We start from the raw sequence: 20,712 nt of genomic DNA on the forward strand, positions 1-20,712 counted from the left end.
ACCCATTCTTGGGTAGTGAAATGCATGGGGCTTGCATAAAAAACTTTTGCATGGAATGCATGTTTTTCTGTAGCAGTTGCGTTTTTGTGACTTGATTCCATACATGTACTACAATATTGAAAACCACACTTTACTTGTTTGAAAAATACACTAAAATATTGGTGTCACAGGAACCTTTGTTGTTGAGTATATGTATTGTCCATGCAAGAGAATATTATTGCTTTATCATTGTCAGTTTCTGAGGCAGGACCTTTTGTTTACCATGTATCTTTACAAATCCAAAATCAAATGTTTGTCAATTACTTTCAAAGGTCAAGGTCACCATTGAGGTTCTTGTTAAACATAGTTGTATCATGTATTGACATTCTTCATGGCACTTTCACTTTCACAAACCTGAGACTTGGGTAATTGCTCTGACCTTTCATGTTCCCCTTGGAAGGTGTAGTTAAGCCACCTTCTCAATTAATGGATGATTAATATGTCACTAATAAACAGAAAGCAAAATGTCAGTGTGTAGATTTTTTTCTACATAAACATGTTTCTTGACATAGGTGTGTATACTTAATTCAGATAAGCATTAATTACATATTGATAAATCATTAATGCAGTTTCAATATCACTACAGAGTACTGATAACCCATGGTTTTACTGTAATTTCTGAAGGAATACAGAGGTATGTAAGCTGACAGAAGCATTATGCAAATTATGTCTGCCTCAAACACTAGATTACAGATCGAGTACTTTTCGGATACAATTAGGAGGGACCCCTGAAGATGCGGGGTAGAATAGGTCTTCAGATACCCATGCTTTCCCTAAAAGGCGACTATGCTTGTCGTAAGAAGCGACTAAAGGGATCGGGTGGTCAGGTTCGCTGACATGGTTGATGCAACTAAATTCACTTACTCACTCATAATAGAATGGCTCTATAATGCACTGCAAAACTGAGTGAGTGAGTGAGTATTGTTTTACGCCGCTTTTAGCAACATTCCAGCAATATCACGGTGGGGACACCAGAAATGGGCTTCACACATTGTACCCATGTTGGGAATCGAACCCAGGTCTTTGGCATGACGAGCAAAAGCTGTAACCACTTGGCTACCCCACTGTAAAACTGAGGGTGGTTGGACCTATGTGGGGACTGAACCCAGGTCTTCAATGCATCACTCAAATGCTTTAACAATCCTCATTTCACCGACACTTCTAATCAAGAAGAACGAAAACAAGTAGGTGTTTCCTGTTACCTCATCCACAGAATTCTGTAATACAAACTCTTGTTTTACTTCTTTTGAAACAGAATAAAAAGAAAGACAACCATTTATGTAAATATACACATTTATTTTTTCTGTAAGAGACTTATACAATTTACTTGTACATTATTGATACAAAACATAGCTGGAAATATACAAGTTCATTTGTCTGCACAAAGCATTGCCTAGGAAAGCATAACAAGGGCTAATATTAAACGCTGTACAAGGCGGCATCATCATCATAATTCTGTATATGGGCACTCTACAAACTTGATAAGCAGCAATACTAGGCTATTATACAATTTGTACATAACTAAGTTTCTGGTTTAAGAACAGAATTACTGGTTCTATGTTACAAGAAAATTAAAAAAGGTTCTTACAATCATTGCACAGTTAGGTATATTTAATTCCCAAATAACATTTGATTTGACTCTCCAGCATATTTGTACAGGAAACAAGAGTACTCAAGTTCTCACAAAATTCACAAAACGCCATTCACTTACAATTTTACCAACAGTTCACATATCATTGGCCCTTTTTCTTTCATTACAAAGGCACATTTGAAGAGATCTTGAACTTAAGCATTGTCAGTGATCCACAAAACCAGTTACTACTTAGAACATGTCTTAACTATCACAAGTATTTGGACATTTGGAGACATGATAACCCTGTCAATGCTATAAAAAACCCTCATGGAGTCATCCCCTTGAGCATCAGGAAACCATTGTTGAAAGGGTTAACACCAATGCCTACAATTGCACCTTGAACTTGTTCGACAGTACCCTCATACACTGATATAATTGTAAAGATCTATACACTACAGATACACTGGTCTTGTTAGTTGTCACATATACATGTTCAGATAGGATAATATTCTACGAACTACAGACACACACGTCTAGTATTGGTTTACGAACTGGTATAATTTGGTTGCACACAACTTGGTTTGTTTCAGTTCTGTATTCTACATGCATGTCCTCTAAAAGGAATTAGCCGACAAGTTGACTCATTTCAGATAGTTGACACAAGTCATTGCCTTGAGAACTGGGCTTTAATATTTACATGAGCATATTATACTACTCAAAAGAAGTTAAGGATCACATGATTCTTTCATATTACCATAGTTAATCTCTCATGCCATGACAGATTAACATTACCAATATGAAAGAATTGGGTGATCCTAAACTTCTTTTGAGTAGTATATTTACTGAAGTTAGGCATTTACTTACAAAAAAACTCCAAACATGGGCAACTATTACCTCTCCTCTTTCGATTCAAGGTTGTCATTAATATATGTTTGCAAGATTTTCATTAAAAGACAAAATTCGTGTAACGATAGATAGTAACTGGTTTTGTGGGCCTCTTTCAGTAACAATATCCCAGTCTTGTGGGCAGCATAAATACAGTTATACATATATCTGGTTAACATTTCTGAATGTTCCAATATTTTTTTGCAATTACATTGCTGTTGAGTTGTGACGTGAATATCAGAGAATACAGGGAGTCTAGCCAGCAGTTTGTACAGGCTGATCTACAGCAATGCAGCAGAGTGACAGGCAGTCACAGGCACTCGTAGCAGGAGGCAGAAATAACCTACACTACCCATGGACCTTACAGAACTTAAATAGGAAAGTTAGGATAGATAGTAGTGAATACTTTCAAAAACAAACAAAAATCCCCCTTCAAATATCTTGACTTTTCTTGTTACAGCTTGGAGTGGGTGAGTATGGTTTTACGCCACTTTTAGCAATATTCCAGCAATATCATGGCGGGGGACACCAGAAATGGGCTTCACACATTGTACCCATGTCGGGAATAGAACCCGGGTTTTCGACGTGACGAGCGAACGCTTTAACCACTAGGCTACCAGACTGCTACAGCTTGGAATGAAATATGTGAAAATTTGTCAGTAGCAGATACTATTAAATGGTTCTGTTGGTTTTCTAATGGTCCAGACCAAAAAGTGCTGATAATAATACTGAATATAGAAAGTCATTAATACAACCATGCTCACTTGTTTAGATTGAAGATTCTGCTAGTTTGCACCTGACAATTGTTTCCAAACCTAGAAATGATCAAACTTGCCCAATGAACAACACTAGACCTTTTGTTTTTGCAATTAACCCATTCTACTTGTCCTTCAAAGGATTTACAGGACATGGAACACTGGATTGAATACTAAAAGATATTAGCAGTGTACATGGAAATCGCTGCTGTTCATGACAAGTTTTGGTAAATAAATATTGCCTCATTAAGAAGATGGGTATGTGTGTTAAAACATCCTGCTACAAGTGCTATGAGAGCCTGTGATCAAAGTCCAGTGAGTCCACAGGTAAAGAGATGCTGAAGAACAAGTGTAGAAAAGAAAGTCACAAAGTGTCAAGATGAAGAAGAAAAGACAAACAGTAAACAGCTTGAAATACTTTCACAGAAACACTGGCCCTGTCTCCTGGACCCCGCGGGAGATATCAGAAAGCTGGGATCCAGGAAGAGACCAAGAGATAAGCCAGCATGCTTGGCCAAATTCTGTCTCAAACCTACGTCAGTTTTCCACATACTAATCCTGTTCATGTGAATTAATAGTGAAATAGTGGAACTCCTTACAGTGCTAAACCCAACCATCATCATACAGAATACTACATGAGAATGCAGTGTAAGGAGTTGAGTATGAGGAAATCTCTCAATAATTGCACACAGCACAGAAGTCCCTTTTGCCATACACATGACACCAATATCCAACAGCGTCTGCATAAGGCAACTGGAAGCAAGAGACTGTAGGTCTATATACAGGATATTATGATGATTGATTCCGAGCTCTGGAACACGGGATACCTGAGAAATATCAAGGTGCATATGGGAGTGCGAGAGGGGTGTCAGAGAAACGGCTCTCCTAAATGAGCAAACCCTGGCTTCATTCATGGATAATATTGGTGAGTGTTGCCATAAATTAAACAAAATACACCATGCTCATAGAGATGGTAACAACTCCAATCTGAAGTTGATGTAATTCAATTTTGAAGAAATAGCTCCCTTATTGGATATATCCAGCGCCTCAAATACACAAAAGTCACCAAACACTATGTCTTGGCATAATCTGGTACAACTAACCATGAAAATGGGTCTATCTGTAAATAATATAGGTCCATCTTATCACACGACTTCCTTAACAATCAAATGGCTGGATGGACATAAGTTAGAATTAGCAAATCTCTGCCTTATATAACTGGTGAGAGATGCAAAATATTTGGGGAGTGGCCAAAAGCTCAATAACACCCCTCGCACCGGTGGGCCTAGAGAGATCATGTCACCTGATGTTGCCTTGATACCTAATGACCTTGCGAAACAAGTGGACGAAAATCTGCCTAAATGGGTTAAGCCACTGCACTAAGGAAGGATCTGCTCTAGTGGTTGAAATAAACAAAATTCAGGCATGGATTAATGGTCAACATGATTGGAAAAACTTAAGCATCAGCACCTTAAAATGGTATCAAGCACCATTTACAACATATTCCAAAATGGTTTTACCATATCTTATATAACCACTAAACAATATCCTCATACATATCCATGCAAGAATAAATACTCCGCTTTCCAAACACACAATTTGTCATCAAAACAAATATTTTTGTCCAGACAGATGGGAATGTCTAAATATATCTTTCCTAAAATAAAAGTATATCAAGGGTCCCATTGAGATATGAATTTGAAGAAGTTACTGTCATCAAACAACATGTAATTCATAACTTTTAGTCAAACAACACACAAACCATTTTTTGTAAAACTTAAACAACACACAATGACGCAGATGACACCCCTTGGGGACTTGCCATTTAACACTAGGCAGAATATCCAAGGTCTACTACATGGGGATAAGGATAATACTTCAGTAAATTTGACATTAGTTCTTTCTATCAATGTTTTACATTTGAATGGAGAAATGTCTAAAAGTTCGCAACCACATATATGCCACAAATAAAAAATCCATAATATTTATCAGGAATTTAAAATACTTGGCTTGAATGTTCTGCTTCAATCCCCAGAAACGGAATGATTAATGCCCAGACATTAATATCTGATGCAGGATAACATTTGAAGTGAAATCTTGGTGACGACGTAATTCAAGGATGTTCATCTCAACAGCTGCTTACCATAAATAGTCAGTAGCAGTACATGATAGCTGTTAGTAGAGAAAGACAGATACGAATAAGCATCAAGAATTACGATGAAGTAGAAGAAGAAATCTGTGTGGTCCATGTGAAAGTTGACACAGTTCATGAGAATCAGAAGTTCGGTACAGAGTAGACACGACAAACACACAACACATACTCTTATTATGCCAAAACATTCCTATCATTAGCTATAGGTTTCACGCAGAATGAATTTTTTTTAGCTGATTTATTCTGAAGGTGTTGGTGAGTTGGGTTTATCATTGCTCTGAACAGTATTTCAATTAGATCAAAGCATGTCAGTTTAATGTGGAAGAAAGCCAAAAGTGAAGCAGGTCTCAGACTTTTACCACTTTGAGAAATCCTACCAAGGGTAAGCGCTGACAAACCAATGATCATTATAAGGGTGAATCTATGATTCAATCGTACGATCATAGGATCCTGTAAGTTCCTAAGGGAAGCAACTCTGCACAGCAAATTGCGGCACCTTAGAAGACTGGACCTTCTGTGCACCCCTGAAAAATGTTAACTAAAATCAACTACTGGTACTATTTCATGGGAACCATTCCAGTTTAAACAGATACACTGTGCATACCATGTATACATCAAACTGCACCCTGTTTGTAGAAATAAGCCTATTGAGCCACTGTATGTATATACAAAGGGGACATCCTCACTTTCACACTAATACCCTGTGTCTGAGAAAATCACCTTTTTTTATTGACCGATAAATAGTAAGATACTTTACCTAAATACCAGTTGTAGCTTAAGCTGATAAATGATCCAGTTTGAATCTCATTACATCCATCACAAGGTGAGAATTTCCTGGCAAGGATTATCTGCCCACCATCACAACCACACTGTTCCATAATGCCTGTCATTTACCCAAGCTCAGTGGAAGACATCAGACCTACGGAAGCCACTATCAGCTCGCTGTACAGGTAGATATCAAAGACATTAGGGAGTTATCAGGATTCCGATTCAGAAAACACTTTCTGCCATTAGTGTCATGCCAATTCTTTTTAATAGTAAATGTTGTTTTCTCAATGAACTTTCAGAGAATGTGTGTAAATAAAATTAATAAGGTTGAGAATTTACAGAATTAACAAAATCATAACCTTTAGAATCAATTTGACCTGTGCTAAGATTCTGATTCCAAATTAAGTACTATGCCCTTCGTTCAGTTGACTATGTATTGTATTGGTGTTGCAATAAAAATATAAATAGTATACTTTTCCAGAAACAATTAAAAATATGACAGTGATATGACATACATGACAAATTTTGATTATCACACACATGCAAAGTATGAGTAATGTGCTCTTAATATTGATATGGTTCAAGTATAATCACTGCCCCTATGTCCTTAACAACTTTGTATACATGAACACAAACATGGGTGATTTAAGTCATACAGCTGTTTCTATTTCGGCTATAGACATCGCTCATAGGGCAACATGATGAAATCATTGGCACATGGGGACGTCATTTAACACAAAACAAGAAGTCATTCAGTTAACAACTGCGACAAACATAAGACTCACAAACAAATACAATTGTGCCATGATGACGTAACAAACACTAACAACCACTGCAAGTTTGGATGCAAAGGCCAAAACTAAACAACAAAAAGATTCTTTCCGTCTTTCTCGTAGATGAGAATTAGTCAGCATGAATGTTAGTTTCTCAGGGATGTAGCACTAGCAGTCATTCAACTGACCTGTATGTCTGCATGGGATCCAAGAACTACAAACTCCCTCCTTCCCCCCAGTCCCTCCCCTCCACACCCCTCCCCCAGTTCCCTTCCCGACCCCCATCCCAACCCCCGATTCATTATTGTGATGCACCTACACTATGGTGCAACATGCATAGTTAAGGTAACCTTATGCGTAACCCAATATACAAATGGCATACAAATGGCATACAAGGTCTGCCTACAGAACCACATACCAGGTCACACATACAAACATACACCTCGCATACATGACCTACTGTAGTAGCTGTGGGATGGCCAGCTGTTAATAAGCTTAGTATAAGGTAGTAGTTGTCAGCATATGCTAAAGCCTGCCACAGTATTACATCTGGGCTGAGGCTTTGTTCACTAGAAGATCTAGCACGTGTTAAATTACTAGTTTTCATTACTATGTACATCTGTTTGTTCAGTGGCTCTTCAGTGGCTCAGCAGTGCACACCTCGTGGTGGCCGTCATGTGCCAGGAAAGTTTGAGACATGGTCTGATGGGGGCTCATGAAACATGCCTTGTAGTTCGGTCAACGCCAGCACTCCACTGTCTGAACATCGTGCTCCATGCGGCGGGGACAACGTCACAGATAGACAGGAAGTGAGGCACTGCCAGGAAACATCACAGTTGGGTGAGATATGACAGACTGGGCCGACATCAACAGGCTATAAGTTGGTGGAAGCATGCTCGGATTCGGACGTGTCTGTCCCATGGTCCCGTTCGTCTATAAAACTCTGTCTATTGGAGCCGGTGTCACTACTTGGATTGCTACTGTTGTTGGATGCGATGGAGTGTCGCCAACCGGGCTGGTCTGTACTGTCCTGAAAACACAAACACCCACAAATCTCAATACAAATAATTTTCTATTGCTCCATATCTTGAAATTCACACTTTAATGACAATGAATGCCAGACATATATATTCTCGTACTAAACCTAGCTGAGCAAACCTGTAAAACTGGAATTTTTAACTCTTACGAATATATCATAAATGCAAAATGATCTTAGTGATAAATCACATGTGAGAGTGTACAAGGTGTACTATGAGCGATTTTTATTCTTGTTTTTCTAAACGGTAAATGACAAAAGTAAACCAAACAACAAGGATGGGTGCTGTGAGAGTGTGGCAAACCTTGGGATTGAAACAAAAGTCATCAAAATAAATCATGTGAGTGAAAGACAGAATGATGTGTGACGTCTAACGTAGTACACTTTGGTGATCATGCATTCGTCTTTCTAAAATGCAGAAACATGCCAAACGCACGGGATTGTAAGAAATTTGACAAAGCAGTGATTATGCTGCAATCATTTCAATAATGAAATAAAACCAAAGGAGGCTCCTGTTTTTCACTCTATCACAAACACATCTCACACTATTAATAAACATAAACCACATGCAGTGACATGGGATGAAATGGCATTATAATAATAGGGATTGAAAATAGCTAGTGGAATTATTATGATTGAAAGATATGAATGAGGTCTTATCTATGAATTCCGAAAAGATATCAGATTGTACCCTTACAAACAGTATTGACAACAGGTAGTTTCCATTTCACAATGAAATCACAACAGCGAGAGCTAAATCAGAGACACCACATGTCAGCACAATGAATTGTTACTATTATGAAAACAAGGATAAACTGCAAATCAAAAGATAGTACACAATGTCAAATCAGTTACATCAATAAAAAACATGAAAAAAACTGATCAGTAATGAAAAACGGAAATCGGCAGGTTCCATTCCCGTTGATTGTGGCAACAAATTGCTCATGCTAAAACACAACCGGGAGACAGGGTGAGACGACGAATTTCATTACAGATCTGGGTTCACAATAAATCGCAGGGATGTTTGCAGGTCTGTACAAATTCAAATAGAGAGAGACAATAATAAGGCAGCATCTAAACCTCGGAGAGAGAGAAAACCATTGCGTAGAATCAAAGTGTGAAATACACTGTACTTCATAGTATTTATGTGACTCATTCATCAGGAAAAATGTTCCTGTTTCATATTTCTTTACTTTCTTTGAACTTTGGTCAAAGCCAATTTAAATGCAAACGAGAATTCAAATGCAAACGAGAATTCAGTTGAAAGCGAAGCTCTCGGCCTCAGATTCATATGAAACAGAGACCCCTACCACAAAGCAATCTTAGCACAACAACTGTCGTAAGCCTATGTTATAGTATGAGAACTACAATCACCATAGAACTAAGATCGCTTTGTGGAAACCGGCCCTGGTATCGTCCAAATTCAATATCCACACAATATTCTTTCCCAGAATGTACAGTGTATTTGAAGGTGCTAACAGACAGACAGCTGGACGGATGTACGAACATGCGGTGGAGTAAGATAAGAACGCTACCCTGCTAACTCTTGGAGTTGTTGTATGTGGGTAGTGACCAGCAACTTCCGCTAGTATTCACTGATCCTTGAGATGTCCTAACCATCTGTCGAGGAATGCTACAGTTAGTATACTTCCCTATATATATCAGATACCGTCAGCATGCTTCTTTCTATCAGTACAAGTGAACCAGTCTTTGAATATAAGACACATGTCCAACTGATACCTATCGACTGTCGAGCCATTCACCCAAATGACTTGTATCCAATATTGGAAATTATTCCTACTGAGTCTAGTAAGCCATTCTACCTCAAAGTAAATGAAACGTTTGTTGGGGACACTCCCTTAACCTGTCATAAATGAGAAATTCCTCTCCGTTCACCAATCATTTCAAGCAGAAATGAATGCTTTTCAAATTTCTAAACTTTCTTTTTCTAAGGATGACCTACACAATTATCAACCATATAAGCAATAAATTTAGCATAGAAAATGGCATCACAAAAACTAGAATCACAAAAATGTTAACATTTCCCACATAAAATTATTTTTCAATCTCTTTGTTCAAGGTAGGCTAATAAATAATTGCCTGTTCTTAACTACCACTTCTGTTTTAAATAGAGTAATGTACATGAGGAATACTGGACAACCAATAAGCTAGCAAATTGTCTCATGATGTCACGAATACGAAGATTTCACTCTAATATGAAATGTATAGGAAGTATCTCTCGTGAGTGAAATAATGAACAAAAAAACAAGTGAATATCCCAGCTGGACGCAGTGAAGAGACTGCAGCAAGTCTGTGAAACACTGAATGGTGGTCGTGAAATCCAACTGGCTTCCTTCTCAAATACAAACAGTGGAAGGCTTAGCACTATAATGACCTGTTAAGCTCCTGAGCCTCATAGAGGACATGAACATGCTCCTGTGTCCGAAAAACAAATTCCTACTGTCTTTAGTCACTCAAGTTACACAACGCAAACGTCAACATACTGAACACTGGCTCATTAATCCTAATTAAATCAAATAAAAGTAATAGTTTTGAAGCATTATTCATTAAGCTATGACCGTAAAGAATAATAAAAGGGTCTTATTTTCCAAACAATTGATTTCAATGATCATGAAATGAAATGACTAGGAGGCTTAACACATGGAACAAAAATAAAGTAGAGGAACACAAGTGCCACAGTGCTGAACACACCTGAAGCTAGCAATACCACACCTAACAGGGTGACAACGCCACAAGTCTTCCCAATACACAGGTCATTACAGTGCTAATGCTAGATAGACTATGCACCACAATCAGGTCTGCCGTTTAAGGACAGAGCAACTGCAGGTCAAACTTTTTCTCGATTAATATTAAACAATATAATGCAGAAAGATGGTCACTCAAACATAAATTAGTCGGTACCAAGTCACATTTCATTTTAATCCACTGACATTTTCAAAATAATATTCTGAATTCAATTTCACATTAAATATGTTTGTTGTTTTTTTGCATTTGACGTCTAGTCATCTCTTACCTAAATATTATTGTTACCTGCAAGTTGACAAATCTACCACCCAAATCCATAGAACAAGAAATCAAGCTGTTTCAGTTCAGAACTCTTCACTCATGGCTGAAGGTAGTTAAATAATGAAACTCTCCAGTCCTCCAAGTTTTAGAAAGACATTCAAATGATACATATTGTGGTTCATAATCTAAACATATACTACATAGATGTAAGATGACATGTCTATAGTCTATTACTCAAGTGTAAACCTACCTCAAATACATCTTTCTCCAGACTGTTTGGGTCCTGAGGGGCCCCTGGCATTGTCCTGACCCCGCCTGGTCGACCACCCTCACTCCGACTACCAGCACTTCCTGTGAGGAGAGAACAAGACTCAAATTTGACATGTTCATCACAGGGAAGATCTGATACACTGAGAAAAGCTGTGGACCTTAGACCCCTGAAGATTGATGTGAGGATAGGAACTATGAAGCTGTCAGGGAGGTGGTTTGATAGATCTTCATACCAGGAGAAACACTTCATTTGTTCAACTCGCAAAATGGAAAGACATCACTATCACTGTTGGGGTTGTAGAAACAGGTACTACAGAAATGTACCCTAGCTTGGCAGTATGTATGTCACTGGGGCTTGGCAATATATAGGGCACTGGAGTCTAATTTGACAATGCACAACATCTCAAACTCCAGTCATGTGTGCAATATGTCACAAGTCCACTGTTTATCTGTTTTCTCTAGTGTGCGCACTGTCAGTGACTTCCAACTGTTTAACTGTACTAAGCCAGTCAGGGAATTAACTTTGACACGTCTCCAAACCAGCAATGAGAATCACTGTCTTCGTAAGGTCAAATCTAGAGATAAGAGGATATCACTATCACATCCAATCAAGGACGAGGACGTGACAGCAATTATACCACAGCATGAATAGAACACTTTAAAAAATTGGTAAAAAACTGTACAAATGGGACTCCACCCCTGGTTCACATCATGATAAAGTCCAGTACTCCCCCCCCCCCCCCAGCCCTATCTGACCCAGACAGTTCCTCACCATTGAAGTGTGAGCTGACAGGCCTGGCCCCTCTCATCTGTGCTTCATGTATAGACGTGAGTTGTGGCTGGAACATGCTTTTCACCCTCTGCATCTCCGACTCTCCACTGCTGCTGCCAACATTGCTCTGACTCCCTCCAGACTGGAACAAACAACCCCATAATGCAGCACTAACACTCATACAATCATCAACAGCGTACGTCCAAAGTTTGATCTGCAATGTTTACTGTATAAAATGAAAGTTCAAATTGAAAAATAAGTACTCAAATATTACAAATCTGTAACACACTAAAAAATACATTTGAGGCACAATGATGGATATGAATAACAATTCAGCATGAGAGTTATGACAGTCTCAATGCTATGATACCTCCATGTCACAAGATCATGGTGAATAACAAGAGCATCTGTAGCTTCTGTCCTACCTTGGGTAGGTCAATGAGGACCTGCATGCCCTGGTCGGGGCCCATGTGAGCTATGTGGCTGAAGTTGATAGGGGATGAGATAATTCGAGATCGGCGGTCTCCACCTCTGTAAGCACATAAACAATACAATGACACTTTCCACCCACATAACGCTGGGGATCCTTGATGACAATTAACACAATGCTTGACTGCACACTTTCATTTTATTCATGTACACTGGAGTATGTATTGTTAATGTAAAAAACTGTACATTTAACAAGATCAAATCATTCTCACACTTTTAATATGTTAGCATGTTCAAACAATATTAGATTAATTCACATAAATCTGATCGGTAGATGTCCAAACCAAAAATACAGAAGAATTATAATGTAGAAACTGGTTGTCAAATGTTCTGAGGCGTAAAAATAATAATAAAAATATCAACTATTCTTTAAAATCTAGTCACTTCTATATGTTTCTACAAAAGAAAATCTACAAAAGCTATAAATGTACAAGAAAGAATTTGAAATAATACTCCTGGAATATAATCAAAAGGAAAAAATGTCATTGACTAAGTCAAACCATGAGTGCTACACAGCACGCATAGGATCAAATTGTGTGAACAAGGTAAGCAAAGCAAAATATCATGGGTAAGCCTTGGGTGTTACTTGATAAAGAGGCACGCAAATAATAAAATTGCATCGGGATCTCAAAATCAAAATAGCTTTATGACTCTCGGGAAGCTAAATAAAACTAAAAATATTCATAATGATCATACATTGTGTAGATTGTAATCATAGTTGACTTGTACACACATACATTCATGCATCAACATCTCGGCAGCATGCACTAAACTTTTCAACCCACTTTCCATGTAGATCAAAACAATACAAGTGATATTCATACCCTCTATTACTGTTACCAGTACCATGCAATATCATGAATCTTAACTATCATAACATCATATATCATAAATATTCCATGCCCAGTACACATGCACTCATACAATGTTTATATCACACGACCCATGCACATCCAGCTGCCTGCTGTCCTGAAATAGACTACACTTAAGTCCAAAGTGTACAAAGAAAACACCCGTCATCCCACGTGGAAACATTCTCTACATGTCATTGATTGAACTTGGAAGAACCACATCTAGAAGAACGTAAGCTGAACCTCACCCCACAGTATCAGAAATAGCATTGAATAATTGCAACTGCTTCTTTAAGATGCCATTTCATAAGACTATGTAGTCTATTCTACAAGAATCAAAATTAGAATAGCTTCATCATCAAGCACCTGCCCAGTGTATATAAAAGCTGGTTGAGGGCTAATAGTTTTACAAATGGAAGTCATGGTAATGGTTTAGGGTTGAGCAACTTACCTGCAGTTGTCTTATCCCTAATCTTACAACGGAGTTTTCGCAATGCATTCGTTTATTCACATCATTTCTGGCACCTTGATTCCACTAAAGACTTGTAGCAGTAAGTAATAATCCTAAGGATGTACCCAACATTTGCAACTCTAGGACTTCAGTAGACCAATTGTTGTTCATTTTAAAAAAGCATATTTCTGTAATATATCTGAACATCTTTCATTACCACAGTTAATCTAAAGAAATAAAATATATCAATATGTTACTAAAACATTTATCAATTATCAATTCTTCCTTCCTTGCTATTACTGTATTTCACAATTAATATTTGTCTGAAATTATCCTTCAAATAATTATTACAAACAATACAACTTGTCAGTTAACTCTGTGAAATCAGACTTCACAATCAGTTGAGGTAAAGAGGAGTGCAGTGTAAAGACGCCAGTGTCGGACAACACAGTGAGACAAAGAGGGCAAGGCGGGTGCAGCACTACACAAGCATGCAGATGTAGCATCACTAATGACGGACAGACAGTACATAGTAGATCTTACTGTGGTGGAGGTGGAGGAGGGACCAATACTTGGTCCGGCCCCATGTGGGCCACATGGCTGAACGTTATTGGCCCAGAGATATCACGATTGCGTCTTTCTGACCTGAGCAAGCAACGATCACGCAAAGGGGAAGCCATTAATTGAGGGAATTTGTGATGAAATTCATTTACTCAGATGAAAACCTACCCCTTGATGAGATGATTATTTCGCGATGGAAATTAGAACATGATGTGGAAGTTAGGACATGAAGATGAAGATTGTTTGATATGTGCTGACAAAAATCTAAACTATGTATGTGAATCCCTATTTCACCAGTCATTTACCACCCAAGTTAGTTCACAGTCACTTTTCAAAATGCAATTAATATGTACATTGATTTGGGGTGCATTACCTATACAAGACTTTAACACCAGATTATAAATGAATCAACACAAGGTACTGAATGATGTTGGCAACATTTAATAAATTAGTTCACATTCGCATGGATAAACAGCCAAAGAATGATTCTGAAGCGAAAGGATGAATTTTCCATGCTAGAGATTGACAATGAGTTGGTCTACACAACTACATCTAGACTAGGACTGAGTAAAGTGACATTCATTGATGACAGAATGGAGAAGTACTGAGAGACATGCACAGTGGTCTGCCTACCCTTTACTGCTTCGGTGGTCTTCCTCACGGCTCTTGAAAGAGAAGCGGCGCTTGTTCCTGCCACCACTCTTCATCTTGGCTAACTCCGCAACCAAAAGGCGGTCTTCCTCTACACACAAGAAAATACACAGTTCAGCAATAGCGCCTCACAGTGGCAACTCAGATTGTAGTCTGTGCCAAAGTGTACCAGTTAGGATCTCAGCATTATTTTCACAAGATATTTGTGATATAATGTTAAAAAAAATCTAAAATAAACTATTTGAAAAAATATAACTGTATGATTTCTTGCCCCCGCCTCCAAATATCACCTCTGCCACACACACCCCAATAATAATTGACCAGTCCCGTACCAGACAGAACAGATTATTACTAGACTGGCTTGGGACAAGAGCGTGGCCACGTGATCATTTAATTGTCTCTTCCGAACAGCTTAGGTGTCTTTGGACCTATTCTAACCTGGAATCCACACTGGGAACAGTTGCATTCGATGAGGACATCACAGTGAAATTGTTGTTAGTTGTCTGTAAACTGTGGACTAAGATCCAAAGTATGTGAATGTTCCGAGCTAGACCATGCCCAATAGAAGTCTCAGTGAGAGATTTGACAAATGATCATAGTGATGAACCTACCTGCATAGATGTCTTTGAGGTAAAATATGTGTTGAGAATCTACACCACTGAAAATACAGAGTGATCCATCCCTGCACAGAGGCTTGCACTGAAAGTCACAATTATGGCAGGTGAGAACACATCAGTATGGTTTAGTGTTGATCGGGAGATCCAGGGGTTTCTGGGTCTCTCTGAAGTATTTGAATCTTAGGTCCTCCTGAATCTATCATCATAACATCAGGTCTACATGACAAGCTGCTCCACAATAAGTCTATCAGGGAAAACTAAGGAACACAACTCTTTAGATTTAGTCATCCAACCACTAGGTCTTCTTACGACTAAAGTTGTCAATAAGCTACACCACACCTGCTCATACAACATGTTAAGGCTTCCATTACATGTTAATCCACAGTGGTTACACAGAGATAAAAAATGTTCTCAAATGTCACTCAATAAATCTTTCAGAGCTCAAAGTATTTGTCGTTGTACTGCTATAGTTTCTCTCACAGCTATCAAATATTAACCGATTCAGATGAGTGAGTGAGTGAGTGAGTGAGTTTGTTTTTACGCCGCTTTTAGCAATATTCCAGCAATATCACGGCGGGGGACACCAGAAATGGGTTTCACACATTGTACCCATATAGGGAATTGAACCCGGGTCTTCGGCGTGACGAGCGAACGCTTTAACCACTAGGCTACCCGACCGCCCCTGATTCAGATGATGTTACATACCAAACAACAATGGATGGGTGAGATTGTACTGGGAACATCATGATTTAGCTAATGGTCAAGAAACCACTTCTTGCTTACCTTTTTGACATTGACAGTTTGTACCCAATCCGAGGAGTGAACATCGTAGATAAAGACTGAATTCTCTGTGAAGCAGGCAAGGTATGGCTCTGAGTAACCTGAAACAGAATTATTGGGTGTGAGTCAATGAGAGCGTAAGAAAGTATGGTTTTACACAGCTTTTAGCAATATCCTGGCAAGATTACAATAGGAGACACCACATGCGCTTCACACAATTTACCCATTTGGGATATCGAACCTGGCATGTCAACAGGATGAGCACTAGGCTACCCCACTGCTCCACTGTATGTGTGAGTGAGTGAGTTGGGGTTAAGGCCACTTTTAACAGTATTCCAGCTATATCACGGAGTGTCAGCTTAATGTGGGAGAAAGCCCGAAGTGATGCAGGTCTCAGACGTTTACAACTTTGGTGAAACCCACAAGCACGGGTATGGTGCTGACAAACCTAGAAACATAATCGGGCAAACCGGGATTCGAACCCACAATTATAGGTTTCTGGCGTGCCCAAGGGACGCAACTCTGCACAGCGAATTGCGGCGCCTTAGACGACTGGGCCACCAATGCCCTCCCCCCCACCCCCCCTAACACATTTGTTGGGTTGATTTGGAGAGAGAAATAGAAATAATGGCTGGCATGTCCATCATACTGAAGGTGCTAGTAGTGTTAACTGAAATCTTGGCCACAGAAACATAGGGTTATTGGGACAAACGGGAAGAAAAAGAAATCTACCATTCCCTGAATAAAGTGTATTGCAATCAGGAACAAGGTATATCCCTAGTTTCCCTCAGCAATGAACTGAATTATCCAGAGTTCTACTTACTGACGGCATCAGGCTGGGCAGGCCACAACAGCTCCTGAGCTCGACTCCTGGCACCTGTGCTGTCCACGTACACTCCCAGAACTGTACACAAACACAACACCTGAGTCAGGCATGTTCAAGTTAACACGTTCTAACATACTGTCATATTCTGTAATCTAGAACCATCCCATCCATTTTAAAGGTATATTAAATAAATATTACAACACAGAGATTACTGTTCATTTTGGCTTCAAAACAAACATGGATCTTCAGCAATGCACCATAATTCTTGCTACTCCAGAACGAGACACAAGGTTGATGCAAGACAACTGCTAAAAAGGAATCTCAGCAAGTTATACTTACTGTTGAAGACAAGAAGGTATTCTTTTGAGGGGAGCTCAATGGCCATTAATGACTTGACTGGGTTGCGCACCAGAAACTCCAAACTGTGGTCTTCAGTGTTAACTAGTGCTGTAGGAGGGGAAAAGTAATTCATGTAGCACAAACAAAAGATACCTAAAAACAATATATTCCTACCAACCTTTATTTTCATTTGCACTATTGTTATGCTTACATTGAAACACATACTTTACTACAACCCTTGTCTAGCAATACACATGTAACTTTTTACAGCAACCCCTAAATTAAAATATGAACTTCACACCAAGCCCTGTATTGCAATTCAATACTCAGAGACCATTGTTCTTGACATACACAACTGACTGCAACCCTGGTACGATACGCATCATATTACAACCCTTGTGTTGCTCCACACATGCAATTGCAACCCTAGTACAATATGCATCATGTTACAACCCTTGTGTTCCACACATCCTACTGCAACCCTAGTACAGTATGCATCATATTACAACCCTTGTGTTGCTCCACACATCCTACTGCAACCCTAGTACAATATGCATCATATTACAACCCTTGTGTTGTTCCACACATGCAATTGCAACCCTAGTACAATATGCATCATGTTACAACCCTTGTGTTCCACACATCCTACTGCAACCCTAGTACAGTATGCATCATATTACAACCCTTGTGTTGCTCCACACATCCTACTGCAACCCTAGTACAATATGCATCATATTACAACCCTTGTGTTGTTCCACACATCCTACTGCAACCCTAGTATGATATGCATCATATTACAACCCTTGTGTTCCACACATTCTACTGCAACCCTAGTACAGTATGCATCATATTACAACCCTTGTGTTGTTCCACACATCCTACTGCAACCCTAGTACAATATGCATCATATTACAACCCTTGTGTTCCACACATCCTACTGCAACCCTAGTACAATATGCATCATATTACAACCCTTGTGTTGCTCCACACATCCTACTGCAACCCTAGTACAGTATGCATCATATTACAACCCTTGTGTTGCTCCACACATCCTACTGCAACCCTAGTACAATATGCATCATATTACAACCCTTGTGTTGCTCCACACATCCTACTGCAACCCTAGTACAATATGCATCATATTACAACCCTTGTGTTCCACACATCCTACTGCAACCCTAGTACAGTATGCATCATGTTACAACCCTTGTGTTGTTCCACACATCCTACTGCAACCCTAGTACAGTATGCATCATGTTACAACCCTTGTGTTGTTCCACACATCCTACTGCAACCCTAGTACAATATGCATCATACAACAACCCTTGGATAATATATCATATTGCAATACACACTCAACAACACAGAGACTGCAGCTCTTGTATTAGAATACACTGCCTGCTGAAACCCTTGTATTACAATATATACTGCAAGTATCATTTCCTTAGCCCAGTGTGATAAGAAAACACCATGTAAATATCATCAAGCAGCATCTAGGAGCTGTAGTGTCCATGAAGACAGTGTCACATGATTGATAAAGGTACAAGAAACTGTACAGAAATATTGCATTACATTTGAAATCCATAAGCCAAGACAGTCTTTATCAATATAAACATGCTACAGTTGAGCTACTTACTCATGGGTGCTCCATCTCCTTGAACAGTGTATATTGCAAATGTTGACGGGTATCCCACACACAGTCTCTCACTCATCATATCTACAAACTCCACATGGCCTGGCACTTGAATGTCTTTCAGTTTCCTGTATCTCACCCGTGTTTTGTTCACTTCGTACACCTGAATAGTCCGCTTAATAGCTACACACAAGCAGGTCACTGTACCCTGCCGAATAAGTCCTGTACAAAATGTTTGGCAGCCCTTTGTTTCGTTAATTTTAACAGAATCACAGTCTTTGCCCTCCAGAGCTGACACATGGAGGATCTTTATATGCTTCTGTCGGCCTGAAAACATCAAAGTACGTGGAATTATTGCAAATGTCCTCACAGAAATGAGAAAAAAAAATCACACTTCAAACATATACTTCCCAAGGTATTCCTTTGAGAGAATGTCCCCTTTTAGAAGAACACGCCCCATGGATTGGTTAGTGAGGTGAAATTGGGTTTAATGTTGCGTCAAGATTATTGCATTTATATAGCGACGTGTGTGTGTGTTTGTGGAGACTGACTCCAGGCCAACTAGTCCTTGTTTTAGCCCCTTAATGCCTAGCGCCACACAGGGTAACAAGAAGTATAACCTTTTAACATCTTTTGGTATATATATCGGCCGGGCATCGAACACCAGACCTTCTGCTGTCTGGGCAGACACTATACCACTAGACCACAGAGGCGGTCGGATTGGTTAGTACCCACATCTAGAACTGATACACAAGAGCATCTTTAGCTGAAAGTAATTTTCAATAACATTATTTATTTTACCCACAATGTGAATGAGCAGTTTAAACACTGCTTTGAACTTGTATCCTGGCATGTTACTACAACTGGGAGAAAAGTCATAATCTTGGCAATTTCTTATCGCGGATCCTGATATGGCTGAGAGAGGCAACTCACAGTTGGTCAGACTTGTTATACATTTCAGGATAAGGGCAGCACAACCTGGATGCATACTTACCACCGATATAGATGACAGAATGTTCTTGAGGTACAATCTCCAATTGGAAAATTTTCTTGTCACCCCGATCGCCCACTCGTGTCAAATCTGATGTACAAAATAGAATGTATTTAGGGAAATACACACTTCATTCATCAAATTCTCCCTCTCATGTATGAAAGATATCAAAACATACATGTGGATTCTTACCTCCAACACAGACAAGACAATTCACAGTTGAACCAAGCTGTACGTTCAAACCATGACTATGTTGATACTATCTTGTAAGAGTTTAGTTACAGTGTCGCATGGCACCGGTGCTACATAAACTACTCAAAAGAAGTTAAAAAACACCCAATGAAAGAATGAGGTGTTCTTTAACTTCTTTTGAGTAGTATTGGAAGTATCCATAATCAGCCTTCTCAATAGGCGTTGTTGACAGGTAGTTCTGCAACAACAGATGCACTTTTCACTTGGCTGGAATTTTTCTA

General features: G+C 39.1%; 1 protein-coding gene across 3 annotated transcripts in view; it reads right to left on the reverse strand.

The window, feature by feature from the left end:
* Positions 1 to 7,242: 7,242 nt before the first annotated feature.
* Positions 7,243 to 20,712, reverse strand: part of LOC139444290 (serine/threonine-protein kinase MRCK alpha-like) — a 52,755-nt gene continuing 39,285 nt past the window's right edge. The window contains exons 30-42 of one of the 3 annotated variants that reach the window (XM_071225223.1): positions 20,243 to 20,329; positions 19,252 to 19,575; positions 17,616 to 17,723; positions 17,274 to 17,354; positions 16,454 to 16,551; positions 15,665 to 15,752; positions 15,036 to 15,144; positions 14,385 to 14,486; positions 12,476 to 12,581; positions 12,051 to 12,192; positions 11,259 to 11,359; positions 9,517 to 9,601; positions 7,888 to 7,975 (exon numbers count right to left, since the gene is read on the reverse strand). In XM_071225223.1, the coding sequence (XP_071081324.1) occupies positions 9,521 to 9,601; positions 11,259 to 11,359; positions 12,051 to 12,192; positions 12,476 to 12,581; positions 14,385 to 14,486; positions 15,036 to 15,144; positions 15,665 to 15,752; positions 16,454 to 16,551; positions 17,274 to 17,354; positions 17,616 to 17,723; positions 19,252 to 19,575; positions 20,243 to 20,329 (1,427 nt within the window). In that variant the 3' untranslated portion in view covers positions 7,888 to 7,975; positions 9,517 to 9,520. Of the gene's footprint in view, positions 7,976 to 9,516; positions 9,602 to 11,258; positions 11,360 to 12,050; positions 12,193 to 12,475; positions 12,582 to 14,384; positions 14,487 to 15,035; positions 15,145 to 15,664; positions 15,753 to 16,453; positions 16,552 to 17,273; positions 17,355 to 17,615; positions 17,724 to 19,251; positions 19,576 to 20,242; positions 20,330 to 20,712 lie in introns of all 3 variants that reach the window. The other 2 variants (XM_071225222.1, XM_071225224.1) reach the window with 2 other exon arrangements.

Source organism: Haliotis cracherodii, unplaced genomic scaffold, assembly GCF_022045235.1.
Source record: "Haliotis cracherodii isolate W230 unplaced genomic scaffold, xgHalCrac1.p SCAF_5, whole genome shotgun sequence".
Classification (NCBI taxonomy): domain Eukaryota; kingdom Metazoa; phylum Mollusca; class Gastropoda; order Lepetellida; family Haliotidae; genus Haliotis; species Haliotis cracherodii.